Raw genomic sequence first — 17,147 nt, forward strand, 5'->3', positions numbered from 1 at the left:
AAATTTGAGCTGTCATTCATTTTCCGTAGAACAAACGGAAGAGGGATTTATGTGCCAAAGTTTAATACTGATGGTTTTTCTTGCTTCAGCACACACCAATGAAAACATACACTTTTTGCCAAAACCTCATCTAAACGTTAAAATTTTGAATTTCAGATTACTCCAGCACAGAGAAATATTAAAATGGTTTTGTCAGTATTAGGGTGAACTGAGCAAGCAAATGGTGTGCAAATATCTATAATTTAAATATCCACGGGTTTGAAGGATTCATGGCTGTTAAAGTTCATATGTAAAGTGATGAAAATATGACTGGTGGAAAAGGTGCTCCAGGCAGCGTATGTGTTACATGTGTTTACATAATAGAAATTCAAGTGTATTCAATTCATTTTAAATGTTAACATTTTGGCCACAATCTACTTACTGTAAGCAGTGACTGTGGAAGCCAGATGGTATAAAATCTTTCAGCTAATGAGTGACTGACTGAAGCAGTACATGTACTGTAACTGAGAGCTGTACTAACTGTATTGGCTTCTAGGTTTAAAGGCATAATATTTTGTGCATCATTTTATTTTAATTTAGAGGTCATAACACCTACAACACACATTTGACTTGCATTTCAAAATATTTAAATGATTAAGTCAAGTGGTACCCAATCGTTCACCAAAATTGTGACTCAAATTACCCCATCAAGTCTTCTTGTATACGTTTTTAACATAAATATTTCCTCTTAAAGGGATAGTTCGCCCAAAAATGAAAATTCTTTCATCATTTATTTTGATTCATCATTTATAGTGACCCTCATGTCATTTCAAACCTGTTTGACATTCTTTCATCTACACAACACAGGAGATAATTTGAAGAATGTTGGTGACCATGTTCCACACAAGAAAGAATCATATACAGGTTTTAAATGACATCATGGTGAATAAATTATTCTTTTTTATTTTTGTTTGAACTTTCCCTTTTTCAAAGAGTCCTATTTTTAGGCTTCCAAAATACTTTTTGGAAAATGTACTCCTTGTTTAAAGAAACATGGGTGAGAAAAAACCCAACAAACAATACAGAAATCGTATCAACAACAAAACAGATAAATCAATAACACAAGAACTGACCAACTCGACCATTTAATTCCCTCCTTTTACAACCAAATCGCATAATTTTTAAAGGCTAGCGAGCGGGTTAACGTTCGGGTTGCGGCGTGCGTTTCCCGGGCGTCTCGCTATCCTTGGTTTACTCATGCAAACAAAATGGCCTTCCTGTTCTAGTCATCCGACCCCCATTTCCTTCTTATCCGTCGATTCCCTCCAAAACACTCAGCTTGAAGCCGCAGGGTTGCACAGGGACATTAACAGAGCTCACTGTGGAATTAGCCCATTAATGTAATGCTAACAAGATGGAATCCTGGTCCCGCGGGAGTAATATTACAGCGGCATCTCCACAGTTGTTCTTTTTTGTAAATCACTCAGCTTATCTGAAAGGAGCCGATCGATACGTAGCATTACAGTAAATAGATAAACTAGCGCTGCTGTAAGGGTTAGCGTCTGAGTCAAGCATTATAGCGCGCAGATGAGGGGGAACGATTAGCACGTATTTGCTTCCGCCGTGCCCTTGACAGACACCCGGAGCCACGGCAAAACGTCACTGCTGACAAGGATTTATGAAGAAGGATCGTCTTCCTGCGAACTGTCTAAGCTTGCACATTTTATTTAGGGGAAATTGAATAAAATATTTGCAAAATTGCACGCTTGATATTTGAGGGCATTAGCGAGCCTTTTGCGGTTCTTTTTTTACCAAATTTTCAAAACTTGCTGACAACAAGAGCGTTTGCGCTTTCATAAGCGATTTGAAGGGGTACTTAGTTGTGTTTCTTATGAATATCAACTTAGTCTCAGATGTTTTGTCACAAAAAAATAGAAACACTAATTGAAAAAAAGTGTAGTGTAGAGCGGTTCAGTAAATGCAGATAAATGAATGTAGTTAAAATAATCTGGTTTTGGATCAATCTGATGAGAAATGTATGAGTTCATCTTGAAATCTCAAATAATATTAATGTTTGATTGCAGACTTTATTGATTTTTTTGCATTCTTTTCTGATACAAAATTACTGAGATGCAGGACAATTTTATGTTATGCATTTAATCTCTTTTAATGTAAAGTTTTGTGCAAAAATATGAATCAAAGATAACTTAATTTAATACATTGTTAATGACAAAGAAAAGTATAGCTGAGTGAACTCGGACTAAGACCGCTCTCATCTTGTGGGATACGAGCAAGGGGCAGAAAACGAAAAGAGCTGGGGCAGGTTGCATAAACTGCTTAGACTAGTCTTATATGTTAGTCATCCAAATTTTTCTTCAAAGTCAGTCACATAAAAATTTTGTTTGGTCTTATTAAAATCTAAAATGTAAGACTTATTAATCCTAACTAATTGCTAACTAACTAAAAGCATTTGTTTATGTATCTGGCCCCTGGTGTCTGGTCAACACCCAGCTAGACTTGATTTACAAGTACCTGTTACACAACTTATGTCTATGAAAGGCTGGTGGAAACATGCAAGACTGTTCTGACCCCTTAAAGGTTATCACAGCTTCAGCACCAACAGCCTCAGGGCACAGAGTCATTGATAAGAGTGATTGGAGTGACTGTGTGACAGAGAATTTAGTACGGTGAAAATTCAAGTTTTGTTGATTTCATATAATAAATAAAATTTCATTATTTAATATAACTTTAAATTTTGAACACGTGCATGAGACATTGGGAGTCTATAAAATCTTCACGTGTTTGCTGGAGATATAAAAATGAGCAACTATACAAATACTGCAGTGATTTTAATGCACTTTTTTATTTGTCCATTAAGTGCCCACGAAGTCTGTGATTTATTAGCTATTGGATTAATTTAACAGTCCTTTCTTCTATTGACTAAAAGGATGGAAGTGTAAAGAAAAAGACAATTTAATAGCATCTTTGACTTTGACAAAAGTATTTGATCAAATAGCCATTTATTGCTATTTATTAGTATTTCAGTGCAAAGAAATAAAATCATTAAATGTTCTTTGAATTTATTTGGTAAAAAACATGGTAAAGTATGCCATTTAACTGTATGGTAGTTACACACAAAAATAAAAAATAAATTGACTCAATACTCAAAAAATATCAAGATATACACTCACCTAAAGAATTATTAGGAACGCCTGTTCAATTTCTTATTAATGCAATTATGGTGGTGGTGTAATGGTGTGGGGGATGTTTTCTTGGCACACTTTAGGCCCCTTAGTGCCAATTGGGCATCGTTTAAATGCAACGGCCTACCTGAGCATTGTTTCTGACCATGTCCATCCCTTTATGACCACCATGTACCCATCCTCTGATGGCTACTTCCAGCAGGATAATGTCACAAAGCTCCAATCATTTCAAATTGGTTTCTTGAACATGACGATGAGTTCAGTGTACTAAAATGGCCCCCACAGTCACCAGAACTCAACCCAATAGAGCATCTTTGGGATGTGGTGGAACGGGTGCTTCGTGCATCCCACAAATCTCCATCAACTGCAAGATGCTATCCTATCAATATGGGCCAACATTTCTAAAGAATGCGTTCAGCACCTTGTTGAATCAATGCCATGTAGAATTAAGGCAGTTCTGAAGGCGAAAGGGGGTCAAACACAGTATTAGTATGGTGTTCCTAATAATCCTTTAGGTGAGTGTATATTGAATATTGTAAAAATGGTGACAAGCCCTAAGGGTTTATACCTAAAGAGATTTTGTGAATAACACAAAAGTAATACAAGTATAAGCTTGCATTGTAATAGCAGGAGGCATTTCAGAAATACACTTAAACTCTTAACACTTAAAGGTATAGTGCATCATTTATTCACCCTCAGGTTTTTTAAACCTGTACATCGTTCTGTCTTCTGCAGAACACAAAAGACGAATTTTGAGGAATGTTGTTAACTAAACAACATTGACCCCCATTGAATGTTTTTTTTTGTAACTCACAGAAGACACAGGTTTTGAACACTGTAAGGATCAATAAAAGATGAAAGAATTTTTGAATAAACTATTCCTTAACATTCAAATAAACAGTACATGAGGATAACCACAGCTTCACGCCTGACACAGAGATACTCAACAAGTCAAAACAGGCCAGAACTGTGTCACGAAAGTGAAGCGACCAACAGGCTACTCTTTTATCGAGAGTCACCACTTCATCATGTGATTGGACAAAACACGGGAGAATGACAGAAATGCCTCATAGATCCTCACCTCCTCCTAAACACGTCAAGTGGATCTTTTCAAAACAACAGAAGGTGGACTCGTTTGGCCCGACCTGTCACGAACACCCATGTAAGCTTGCGGCGGTTAATCGAACACGACAGCGTTTCAACCTCTTCAAAAACTGGAGTTCATAAAAATCCATTACGCTACCAAACCCCGCTTGAAATTTTCTGGAATTAATGACCGAACAACAAGGAGATGGCGAGTGCGAGTATGAAAGAGAAAAATCAATAAACACTACATGGCCTGTAAAAGCATTATAAATATAAGTAGCATTTCTCCATTAAGGGAGATTTGGAAAACAGCAAATGCTAATGAGGGAAGCAAAGAGGCCATTCAAGTCCATTAGTAGCTCTCTCTAGTGAAAATGGGCCACTCTTTAAGGTTATCTACTGGCCAGTGCCACTAGATCCAGACCCACTATTCAAACCTGACTTCCATTTCCAAGTGACATATTGGACAAATGTGCTTTCTGGATTGCGGCGAGCGGCCGAGGGAGGAGTTCGAAATGGATGATTCAAATCTAAAGCTTTTTATTTTCTAAACAAGGAGCATTTTTATTCATTATAAATTTATTGTGATGCGGAGCTCTGCGAAGAATGACTTCACGGCCGGAGTCAATTTGTGGAATTGGAAGGAGGCCACAAATCATGCTCGGAGATGACAGACGATTTTTGAGTTTGGATAGACACGAAAAAAGTGCTCAGTATGTATTACTAGTCGGTGCCGTGGCGTCGCGGTTGGCACATGTCCCGACGCGTTGAGCTGTCAATGCAGATATCTTTAATAGCTGACGTGTTACCAGCCATCAAGATAGGATACGAAACAAACCTGAACTTCGATTTGACTTCGGTTATTTTGGAAATTCGACTATTTCGCGCGTTGCAGACTACATCACGAAATCTGGAGATACAAGGTTTCCGTCCAACCCTCGATGATGATGATGATATAATGTTTGACCGTGTACTCACTTGAGAGGAATACGGGGGACCGAAGTGGGACTGGAGACAGTGGTGATGACCTGCAGGATCTGCTCCAGAGCAGACAACCCCCCTCCAACCTGAAATGCTACCTGATCTGCATTATTCTGAAAAAAGAGAGAGAAAGATAAACAGTCACAAACATGGAGAGGCGAACATCCTCAAGTATTACATTGTTTTCTCATAGAAGCCATCCTCGCGTTGCCCACCTCCTATTTTCTAGAGGGGAGCTGGAGTGAAATTTGAAACAAAGTGATCCCCAAAGAATTCCTGCTAAATCTCAAAAGTGCACAACCCCTCCCGGCCCCCCGACAGCGACCAAAACCCAACGCAGGACAACAAACGCACATAACCGCACACAAAGCAGGGGTGGTCTGCTTTGACAAAAAAGAGCTTAGGGAAAACACACATAATGAAGTCGAAATTCGGAGACGCATCACAAACTGAAAATCCAGTTTGGTCCACATCTAAACTTCAAAATCATTTAGTTAAATATGAGAGGGGAGGTTTAAAAGTAACCGAGTCGTTGGTTATCATAGATACCAGCCGTAAAACTTTTAACAGGGGGTCAACCAAACTGTGCCTGAAACTCATACTCCGCGAATGAGCGTCTTGAAGCAAGAAGGGACGTAAAACAGTCATTTAACTGACGTGCTTCTCAAATCAAACTGTTTACAAAGGGGACGTTTTTACTTGCATCATAAAATTCTTTCGAGTTCAAAGTAGAACTTTAAGTGAGTCATACGCTTTCGAGCTAAACGCCTCCCCTCGCTTTGAGGAAGAAAGTCCCCCAGAGGTTGCCGATGGGTTCGACCCCGCGTTTGCAGCGAATTACGCGTAAATCAACAGCTCTGAATTTGAAAGTGACATCACCCGAGTCATTTATTTGCAAGATCGGAGAGCAAAGCAAAGAAGAAGAGAGAACGTCACACCTACTCCGTATAATGAGGTCAGGTTCTCGTACCCTATGTGACAGCACTCAATGTCAGGCACTTCAAGATGTTTTTGTCCGGGGGATGGCGGGGGCTGCCAACAAGCCCGGACATATTGAGCAGCAAACAGAGGAAGTGCTTTGCAAAATTACATATAAGCTCCTCTCCTGTCAATCACGGGTGCCGCCAAAGAGTCATTCCTGGAGATCCAGTGGCAAGAAAGACGGCTGAACCTCTGCCAGGGTTAAGACATTGGAACAAGCGTGGCTGTCAGGTACACCAAAGGTAGAGCGCGCTTGAACAGCGGCCGGGATTAAGAAGAGCTCACTGACAGCCCTGTCAAAGACGGCTGGCAGACAAGACGGCAACAGGATGGGTCTCCGTAAGGTTTAAACAACATCCCGTCGACACAACTCTGTCCTTTTCTCCAGAAGCAGAGGGCCTCTCACGGTGGCCTATTTAAGGAGATATTTGGAGGGGTGATGGCGTGTGGAACTCAGTCCAGAGGGAGGTGTCTCGCCTTGCCCGCTCTGGCTTACTGACAGATCCCTTTGGTGAGCAAAGTACCTGGAATCTGGAGGAGTTTAGGAAAGGGTTTTGGGATAGGAGTGACGATAAACATCAGATGAAGAAGATACAGGGATTTGAAAGACCCTGCGTGCTTATCCGGAGATCTAATTAAAACAAGATTTTATGAAGAAAGAAAGGAATTGTGTGGGACACAAGTGGCAATTATTGACTAAGGAAAAAATGAGGCAAACTGTCACGGCAGTCCCATCGTTGTAGCTCCATTTAGGGGATATTTCATGGGGGAAAAAATCCCTCATGATGTTTTAAACCTATATATGACTCTTCAGTGAAAAACAAAAGATGATCTTTTGAGAAAAGTCTCTGTGGTTCCATACAATGGTCAACAGGGGTCAATGTTGCTTGGTTTCCAACGTTCTTCAAAATATCTTCTTTTGTGTTCTGCAGAAGAAGGAAAGTTAACTGACACGAGGGATTTTCAATTTTGTGTGAACTATCCCTAAAAGTAAAATCTCCCACAGAACACATGCCGCTGTTCTACCAAATGTAACTTTACCATGTCGCCACGGGCTAACCTTTCTCGATCCAGCCGAAGCATCTGGAACCGATATACCTTTTCAACAGGCCACGTCAAACAAGCAAGCCGAACGTTTGTTTATTTGCGACCAGCATGCCTCTACAACAGCAGAAACAACGTGTTAACGTAGCGTTTGAACCTTAACATAACAAAGGAGGGGCTGTGTTCCACCCGTGCGGTTTTCACGCAACGGAATGAAACGTCTCAATGCCGACACAAAAAATAAATAGAGAGACGCTGAGGAAAAATAAAAGGGAATGTAAATTCATGCCTGCTGCCCTCTTCTAAATATTCAAATGAATATCAAAACAACCGTCTACGAGACTGAGAGCGAAGTCGCTCTGGTTTAAAACCGAGCGTACTCGAGTTCAGTAGCGACGTTAAATGAAACGCAGCCCGGCTATGCTATGTGGCGTCTACGTTCTGAATTTAGTCATGAGCTTGGTCACGATACTGTGCAATGACATTAAACATCCAGCCCGTCTGTAATATGATAAAACATCACACGGCATGACATAAACAAAATGGGCCTGGAAGTGATGTGTAAAGCTGGTACTAATCCACAATTCGCACAGTGGGGGAGTCCGCTGTTGGATCTGTGCGCTGTGCACCCTCATTCAACAAACACTCCATTGACATAATAATAGGATGAGAGCGTGCGTGTTTTTGCGAGGGGATTTGAACAAGAGACCTAAGGACAGATCAGATGGGGCAGGAGAAAGAGGTGGGGCGGCAAAGTCAATTTAAATTATACAGCTTGAGCAGTCTTATCCAATTACTAACAAGAGTGGCCATTTTAGCCAACGCTTATCAAAGGGCCAGGCAGCTGCGCTTCCCGCTGGCCGGCCAGGACGAGGGCACGGGTGCGGGGTACGCGTTAAGTGGGAAGGAGGGCTGGATGTGTCTGCGTGTTCACCTCCCACAAACCACTCTAATTAGCCGACATGAAAAGCCAGGGGGAGGTGAACGCTCCTAAAACGCTGCATCCCCCTTCTTGTAACAGATGGAGAACAACTGGCCGGGGCGTTCATTGACGGAAGGGGGTTCAACAAGATTCCATCTTAGGCCCATCCATCTTTGGCCAAGTGGCACGGTGATGTAAACAGGCCCCCCCTTAACAACAACAGCTCGAAATCTTAGAATGAATAAGAGTGCTGGCATGTAGACGACGCACAACGTTCTCAAGTCGAAATAGAGAAATATACAAAGGAGCGTAAACACAGTCTCCATTTAGTGAAGAGGTCTGTTTTAACCTCACAAAAAAAGAAAAGGGGCCGTAAAAAGCAACAAGAGTTCGGCTTTAGGTTTAATAGCAAAGTTTAACATACTATGCAAGATCCGTGGCGGGGGCTCCTTTCAAGCGCGAAGAAGAGTTTAGATTTGAGAAAACAATAGGATCTGACTGTTTCATTAGACACGAGCCTTGGGAAGTTTTAAAGAAGCTGAAAAACGGGAGTATCCTGTTCGTATCACACTTTTAATGCAAGTTACAGGTCAGAATCTGGAAGAAAAGTGCATGTTGTGCTTGCAAGAAACAGTTTAATGCCACACCCATACAGAGTATCCGGTTTCTTTCAACCTCTAAATATGAAAAGCTACGAAACATTCCTCCTTCAAATATCAAGCTTGTATTAAAAAAAGTCAGCCACCTAAGGGTAAATCTTTCCACCATGGATTTCTCACTTTTCTAATACCCGTCTTGAATGCCCCTTCAAACATGCACCTGAGGGGAAACATGAATCCTCGACTCTCTTACAGTCACAAGTGGAACAAAAGAATTACCAGACAATTAGGGTTCGAAAATTACCTTACTGACAAGCACACAGTGAAGGAATGCAAAAACTATGTCCACTGTGTTTTTTCTAACTCACTTGCTAACTCCTAAAGCTCTACCTGTCGCTCAACAGCCCAGACAACGCCCAATCACCTCACACGTCTTTATAAAGAGGCTTGTTGAAAAATGCCGTTCTTGTAATGTATTTCAACGACCCTGAAACTAATAAACATGTAAAAAAGGAAACTCAAAGATGAGGAAAAATAAGTGTGTAATATGCGATTCGGAAGTTTTAGCGTGCTTAATTTTTTACTATATACTTGTGTCATGGATATTCATTAGCTTTTTTATTTCATAATTTCATACCATCCCAAGCCTTTATGTGTGATTATGTCGCAACAGAATACAACCATAAAAAATTGTATGCACTATTACAAAATAGAAAAAAGTTCCATCAGGAGTTCAGGATGTGCTTTGTGTCAAAATCTTGCATCAAGATGCCATTTTGTTCTGAGAATATCCTTTTTTATGTGAACGTTTCCTGCTTCTGTTTCTTAATAAAAATAAAAATAAATCTTAATGTAAAGTCCTTAAACAACATGCTAAAACAAAAAAAATGATATTTTGCAAAGTACTATATCTAAATATTAAGATTTTAAAATGGATAGAATATGAGAAAAACACACAATTGTCTTCAAATACTAGAGTAGTTTTTATCTTCCTTACCATTGTAAAAATGAAATATACATTTATATGCAATATCAATATACTTGAATCCATTTAATGACGGGTTTGATATCTCAGAATAAACGTTTTTATGCGTGTGTCAATCACAGCAACTTCTTTCGGGTGACTTTCCATGACCCACAAGTAGGTCCCAACTGCAATAAAAGAAACTAGACCGATAACATTTAAAAATAATACCACAAAATCAGTGAAAACATATGACAAGTATGTATATTTGCCACGTGGTGGATCTGAAAGCTTAATTCAGCTTAGAAGTCACTTTCCTAAAGTTCAAACAACACTGAGACAACAAGCTAGTGACGTTCTTCACTTAAAGCTGATTCGCACTGCATTGACAGAATTGAATGCAAAACATCCCGACTAAGACTTTGCTGGACCGTTTTTCCACCCTAGGTCATCAAACGTGCACAGAGGGCATGTGCGACGCTAGAAGCCCACCCCCCTACGCCTCTCCTTAGCCGTGGGCCTCTTGATCAGGTACAGCTAGCCACCAGTTGGCCACCAAGGGGAGCCAACCCGTGACAGCTGGCAAATGAAAATGTAAATACTGGCTCCACTCTCTGGCTCAGCAGGCCCAGAATGTTCCTGACAGTCCCTCAAGTGTCATAAAGGCAGTCGATCTCCGCCTGGCCTTTATTTGAAAGCAGTGACAAACACTCCCTGGCAGAATGTAAATACGTGAGCTCATTCCGCCAAGGTAAGGGAACGCAGATCAGAGGACCAAGAAAGTCCCATGAATATTCCCGAATGACAGGAACGCGAAAAGCCTCTTCGATCAGCCGGAGACAAACTGAAACCCGGTTTGACACAAAATAAACCATTAGAGGGCTCAGAGGGAGAGGCGAGCAAAGGTCGGAGACTGTGCCCAAGCAAAAGCAGCATGGGGAAAGAGGGGGGGGCAGTGCTTTAGGGGGTATGAGGGGCGCAGAAAGTCTGGTGTTGTTCGAGGAATTAGGGGAGAAAGTGGAGACTGAATCAGATACGGGTACGAGAAAAAAAACAAACCTGTAGGTGAGTCAGTGACATGAGAGATGCTTGTTAGGTCAAATAATCTAAACTATCTTGACTCGAGGTGACTCGGAGCGGGAAACGGCAGACGCCCAGTGAAGGAGGAGACGGGTATTTATTTGACTTTGTCTCGGGATTAGAGGCAAACTGCCTAGGCGACTGGGGTTCACACACTTGCCCGGTTTTGCTGCGTCGAGCCTGGGTGGCGTGCCGACCTTAGCCGGGTGTTGCGGGAATTGGGAATCTGCAGCTTTGACTGACAGTCTAAATGAAGTCCAGATACTGTACTCGTAGAGGAGAGTCTTATCCCCATAAGAGACCGAAGACCTGATGTTTCCACAAGCACTTCACCATTCCAGTGACATAGAAAAACAACAACGGCAGGAGTTCCTCAAAGCAAGGTCTCGGTGGAAAACTCAAGAACGAGTTTGTGTAAGAGGCCTTGGGGACGGAACGCAAGAAATATACTTGCGTTCTTGAGAGAAGCTGTCATTCAGAGATACTTATAAGAAGAACGAGGCCTGGAGAGAGAAGAGATGAAAAGGACCGACCAGAAAGCCTTGTGTTACGGCGTTATCGGCATAGTACCTCTTACAATAGCGGCCAAAAGAGGTCTCTGTAGAGATACATTTGCACAACATTTGCTTTAAATGCCGCCCAAGGTTCGATTAAAGCACCGAAATATGATTTGTATGAATATGGACATAAAACCGAACTGTTAATGTATTTACTGGACAAATTAGCTTGCCAAAAAGGCAAACAACAGAAGTGAATACATTTTACTTGAATAAACAAAAAAGCTCTATAAAAAAGCATACAATTGCAGAAGTTTTTGCAGTTTTTAATCATCTGATGTAGTCATTTTTCCTACATCTTGTTTCTACAAAACATGTGATGTGCCAAATCATAAATGTAAACACCAAGATACTGTTATTGATATTTCAGGTCTATATGGTTACCTCCCCTTCACTCCTCTTCAGGAGCTTAGACTCTCCTCTCCTCCCTCTGCCCTCCTTCTTTCCCATTAGCTCAGCTTTACCAGCCTCCTCTGTCCCTCTTACCTTTCTCCTGTGCCTCCAGAAACACCATTAACATCCTGCATCTCCTCCCACTTGTCAATACAGGAACACCATCAATGCACCATCTACCCACCCACTAACCAAACCACACTTCCCCTCGTTTGATAAGTGTATTACAGAACGACACCAGCTGAAGTCGTAAATGTTTCATTAGCAAAATGTGACACGCCCCCTATACGTTCTCATCATATTGATCTGTGTATCCTCACAGACAACAAAGACCAGAAATGAGTGTTTGCCTTTAAGACAAAATGCTTTAGCAAGCACTGCGCCAAGGTTTGCAGGAGTAGAGAAGTGATGTCAAATTGTCTAAAAGTGATATCCTCACTCTAGACAAATTTTTTTTTGTTATGCATTTAAAATTTTGCGTAGTTGTGCTCAAGGCTTTGTGAAGAATTCTAAACCAAGACTAAAAGCGACAATAAAAAAAATATCAATTAAATAAAAGTCGGAATGTGCTGTATGTCTTGGGAGTTTGTTTTATGCATTTTTTTGTGTGTGTATAAGAATATACCCACATTTTATAAAACAATGTAATCCGTCTTTTTGCCTAATTATTTTTCAATGTCAATAAATATCTTTAAAGTTGAGTGTTTTTATATCATACAAAAAAACATATAGGCTTTAAAGGCAAAAATTGTACCAATGTGGCCTCCGGACATCACTTGGGACTACTTCCACAAAAGATTATTGACATTTCATTGCTTGTTTAATTAAATAAATTAGATAAAACGTAAACCCTTATTGGACACGTGAAAAATCACAAAACCATTGTTCTACCATATTATTTGTTTTGTATAATAGAAAGGTCACCAAATACTGACGTTGCCCTGGGTTTCAAAATTGACATTCACGTTGAGGAGATTAAAAACATGAAATATTAAAAACAATAAAATGTTTTATATCTTAAAATTAAAAATATCTCAAGTTTCCTATAATTTACTTCGGAAATGTGCTACAATTTGGTCTTTAAAATAAGCAATAAAAATACTTTTTGACAGCATTGAACTGTGTGATGTGAAACAACAAAATCTTTTAAATTTATGTTTAGGAGATTAAAAACATGAAATATTAAAACAATAAAATGTTTTATATATTAAAATTAAAAATATCTCAAGTTTCCTATAATTTACTTTGGAAATGTTCTACAATTTTGTCTTTAAAATAAGCAATAAAAAATATGTTTTGACAGCATTGAGCTATGAGATGTGAAACAACTTATCGTCGGCATCGCTATATTAAGTGATTTGGACAAGTTTTGGCATTGAGAAGAGGTCTTTACAATATAACAATTCTCAAATGTCAACAGTTCTCCTAATCTACACTAAAGCATGTCCAGAAACGACAGAAAGGACGAACAGATAAAACATCCCAGCTCTTATTAAAACAGTGGTACAGCACTGAAGTAAACATAACTCCCGCCGCATTGCAACTTGCCAAGCGAGCTTCAAGAGATCTCGAAACCAAAGATGCGGATTCTTCAAAAGCTCCCGTGCATTTGTTACCTCAAGTCATTCGGATTATATTTACATTTGAAAAACCAACATATTATTGTATAAAAGCCACAATGCACGACGGTAGCCAACGAAGCCAGCCAAGCGCTTGAAAACATGTTCGCCTGTTTAACAAACGGGGAGCTCCGCCAATTAATAACATCTGCGGCAATGAAAACAAGCACCTAATCTGGCCCTCATTACCAAATAACCGAGGGCAGAGAGTTAAGGATGGAAAGCGATACTCTGCATACGCTGCGAGACGGGGAAGACGGCAGCCAAAGCCAGGCGGTTCGGGGAAGTTATTGCTGAGAGCAGCCTGGAGGCTTATCTTCAAGTCAGATCCCTCCACACACACACGCAAATACACATCCAATCCGCACAGACTAGACCTGGGACAATAAAGCCCCAAACCAGAATGGTCTAAACGCCGCTCAGATGCGATTCCAGAACCACCCTGGTGTGGTAGTAAAGGAGGACAGATAAAGAACACTTTAAACATCAGACGCCATATAACCGTTCAGTCATTACTGCGTCTGAGAAGAGTAAAAACAGCTTTCTTCATTAGAGAAAGTATATTGCTCTGATAAGTGCTTTAATGAAGAATATGACTCTGTTTTGCCCATTCATGAGCTATAAGGAAAGTAGCAAAGTTCGGACTCCATATTTTGACCAGATGAGTTGATATTGAAAATGTCTGAGACTTGTACAAACCTGTTTCTCCAAAATGCGTGAGATTTCTCCCAGGGTTCTGTCTAGGCCGGACACTTTTTTACTCGGCCACTGGCCGCTGTCCTGTCCCTGCTGCTGCTTCACTAGATCTTTCACCAGACGCTGAAGCCTAAACACAAACATGTTTGTTTATGTAAGGCGATGAGGACTTCCCATTGACTTCATTGTGTTGATTTTCAACTAATTTTAGCCAATCTAACATAAGCAGTCATGAACTTTTTCTGGACAAATAACTAGCCAAAAATCACGAGAACACATGAATTATCATTAAAAACAATGCATTTGTAAAATACAACAATTAAACTTTATCAATCAAATTCTTCACTACCATACTGTAATGCTAAACAAAATATATTGGAATTACATTCAATTAAATACATTTGTGACCCTGGATCTTTTATGTCAAATCACTAGGATATTAAGTAAAGATCATGTTCCATGAAGATATTTTGTAAATTTCCTACTCATAATATATAAAAACTTTATTTTTGTGAGTGGATGGCCTGCTACAGTGTCTATGATAAAAAACTTCAAAGGCAATTTAATCAATATTTAGATTTTTTGCACCCTCAGATTCCAGAGTTTTAAGCGTCTGTATCTCCGCCAGATATTGTTCTATCATAACAAACCAAACATCACAAGACAACTTGTTTATTCAGTTTTCGTGTGATGTAAAAATCTCAATTCAGAAAATTGATTGGTTTTGTGGTCCAGGGTCACATTTATATAATACATTCAATTATATAAAATACATTTTCCAGTTTAATATATGATTGGTTGTCAATTTATGTTGTTCCAATAAAAAAATCACTGCAGAACAGTAATGTTTCACTATGATTCCGAAGACCAAATTTACAAAACCTGGGTCACCCAAAAAGAGACGTTCAAGACAAATGAAGAGATGTCTTCAACACCGCTTGCCTATCATCATAGCTTTATTTCAACTATTAATGTTCAATTAATATAAACCCAAAGCTAGATGATTTTTATGGTGGGGTTCCTAAAACAAAGCATTTTTAGACGCTCCCTAGAAAACCTCAGATTAGATGTATGATTAATAGAAATGCAAGGAGCTTACTTCGCCTTGTAAGGAGAGTCGGGGGTCTGTGTCTTAGCCTCCATGGACGTCTCATACTCCTTAGCCCTAAAGGTAAACACAAACAAGTCGGTCAGAAAGAGAAGGAGAAAGAGGAGTCCGATGGCTGTCACCCTGAAGACATGAGGAGATAAGACGACGTGCGGAACAAAGGAAAGGTCAAAGGGTCAAGCTGAGCCTCAAACTGTTTATTTAGTCTTTGGGCCACACTAGCAGCCATCACAAACTAACAAGCATGAACGAGTCAAAAACACAGTTATACAGAAGGGAACGTCAAACTATTTCATAGCCCCAGTGTATAAAGCGACAGCGCACCCAAAAATGAACAAATATATGTCGTTCCAAAATGTCAAATATGTCGTCAGCTGTGTTTTTTACGTTGCTGAATGTGAAGAATAGGTTTTAAAGAATAGTTTTGTAATTTATTTTGTGTCATTGAACACAAGTGCACTGAAGAGAACCGAAAAAATATTCAACACTCATTTAAAGTGACAGTGCGCCCAAAAATGTAGTATTTTTAGACGAATTGTATGCCAAAATGGAATTAGGTTTTGCATGTGCAATAACAAACACTAAGGACTAAACTTCAAATGGTCAAAAAGTCATGATCATTTTATGGTTACTGTCTGTCATGTTTTTGCATGACAAAAGCTACGACATAATTATTCGAAAAATATTGACTTATTTGTCCCACTAAAACATACAACAGTACACAAGTTTGGAATGACAAGTTTTAACGTGAACTTTTCCTTTAAATGTAAAATAAAGAGCGATGATCAGCTGTTCACTTTAAAAATGAAACCCATCCCAACCTCTCTAAGGAAAACAGCGAGCTCAAAATAATGTTTGCTGTCAGTCAGCACTGAAACGCTGGTGTGGTCTACAGAGCAGAATTCCTGACAATCACACGTCCGCTCCAGCAGATAAGGATGATCGATCAGCTCCTGGAAGAGAACGGTTGATGGATGGATGTTCAGGGGCTGATAAACTCAGACGTCTTGTTCCGGAAGAGAAGGCGAGTTGAGAAAAGCAACACACAATCCTTAAAAGCTTAAATGAATTCTTAAGTTCTAAGTTAACTTCCCAGTGATCTTTGTTTAGTGTAACTGGGATACGTTTTCATTACTCAATAACTTAAGTAATGTACTGTGACGCTCGCTTCCAAAAATGTGACCCTGAAAAGCCGATTTTGAGACAATGAGCATCAAAGTTAGATTTTTACCACTAATTTCACTATGATTTCAATATTTGACATGTTCTTATCAGTCAATATGAAATATATCAAGTTATATTTTCACATGACGTCCGTTGCATCATGTACAATGATTTTCTGTAGAAAACCCCAAATCACCAAAAAAAAACTCGTATTAAAACTTAAAAAAAAAAAAAAATTGATTGTGGATAGCAACCTTGGTCATGGTAGATGATTTAAAGTCAGAAATTGTTTTATTATCAATTAATGGAGATCACATGACAGTTCTGAAGGAGCTCAATAATCCCGTCCGATACCGCGACTCGACCGTTCGCTCAGAATATAAGTGTGATCTAAACCTGGCCTCGTAATCATCCTCCACATTACAATATTCCTCTCTGACAGCTTTACGCCCGCACGGGTTAAACAGCGGGGCAATTGCCGCACCATCAATCTTGGAACGCGGCAGGCCCCATTAAACGGGCGGGGCACCATAAATATTAGTAACCCGCTATAAGCGAGGGGGGGTGTAGCTACAAAGCTACAATGCAGAGCTAATCATCAATTCATCACGATGTGCCCCACTATTCACATCCGCCCGTGATGGACGCACACAAGCCCATCCCCCAACCGACAGATAAATAAAATAAAACAAATACCGTGTATGAATTTTAAATGTACTATGGGAGGGATTCGCTAACATTTGGTCGGTCGACGGCACAATATTTAATATC

At 39.9% G+C, this 17,147-nt stretch overlaps 1 protein-coding gene across 4 annotated transcripts in view; it reads right to left on the reverse strand.

Moving 5' to 3' along the window:
- scaper (S-phase cyclin A-associated protein in the ER) overlaps positions 1-17,147 on the reverse strand; it is a 111,189-nt gene that overhangs the window by 43,547 nt on the left and 50,495 nt on the right. For all 4 annotated transcript variants that reach the window (XM_056739901.1, XM_056739903.1, XM_056739902.1 and 1 more), the window contains 3 exons: positions 15,204-15,269; positions 14,108-14,234; positions 5,247-5,362 (listed from right to left, as the gene is read on the reverse strand). In XM_056739901.1, the coding sequence (XP_056595879.1) occupies positions 5,247-5,362; positions 14,108-14,234; positions 15,204-15,269 (309 nt within the window). The remainder of the gene's footprint in view (positions 1-5,246; positions 5,363-14,107; positions 14,235-15,203; positions 15,270-17,147) is intronic.

Source organism: Triplophysa dalaica, chromosome 24 (genome assembly GCF_015846415.1).
Source record: "Triplophysa dalaica isolate WHDGS20190420 chromosome 24, ASM1584641v1, whole genome shotgun sequence".
Lineage (NCBI taxonomy): Eukaryota > Metazoa > Chordata > Actinopteri > Cypriniformes > Nemacheilidae > Triplophysa > Triplophysa dalaica.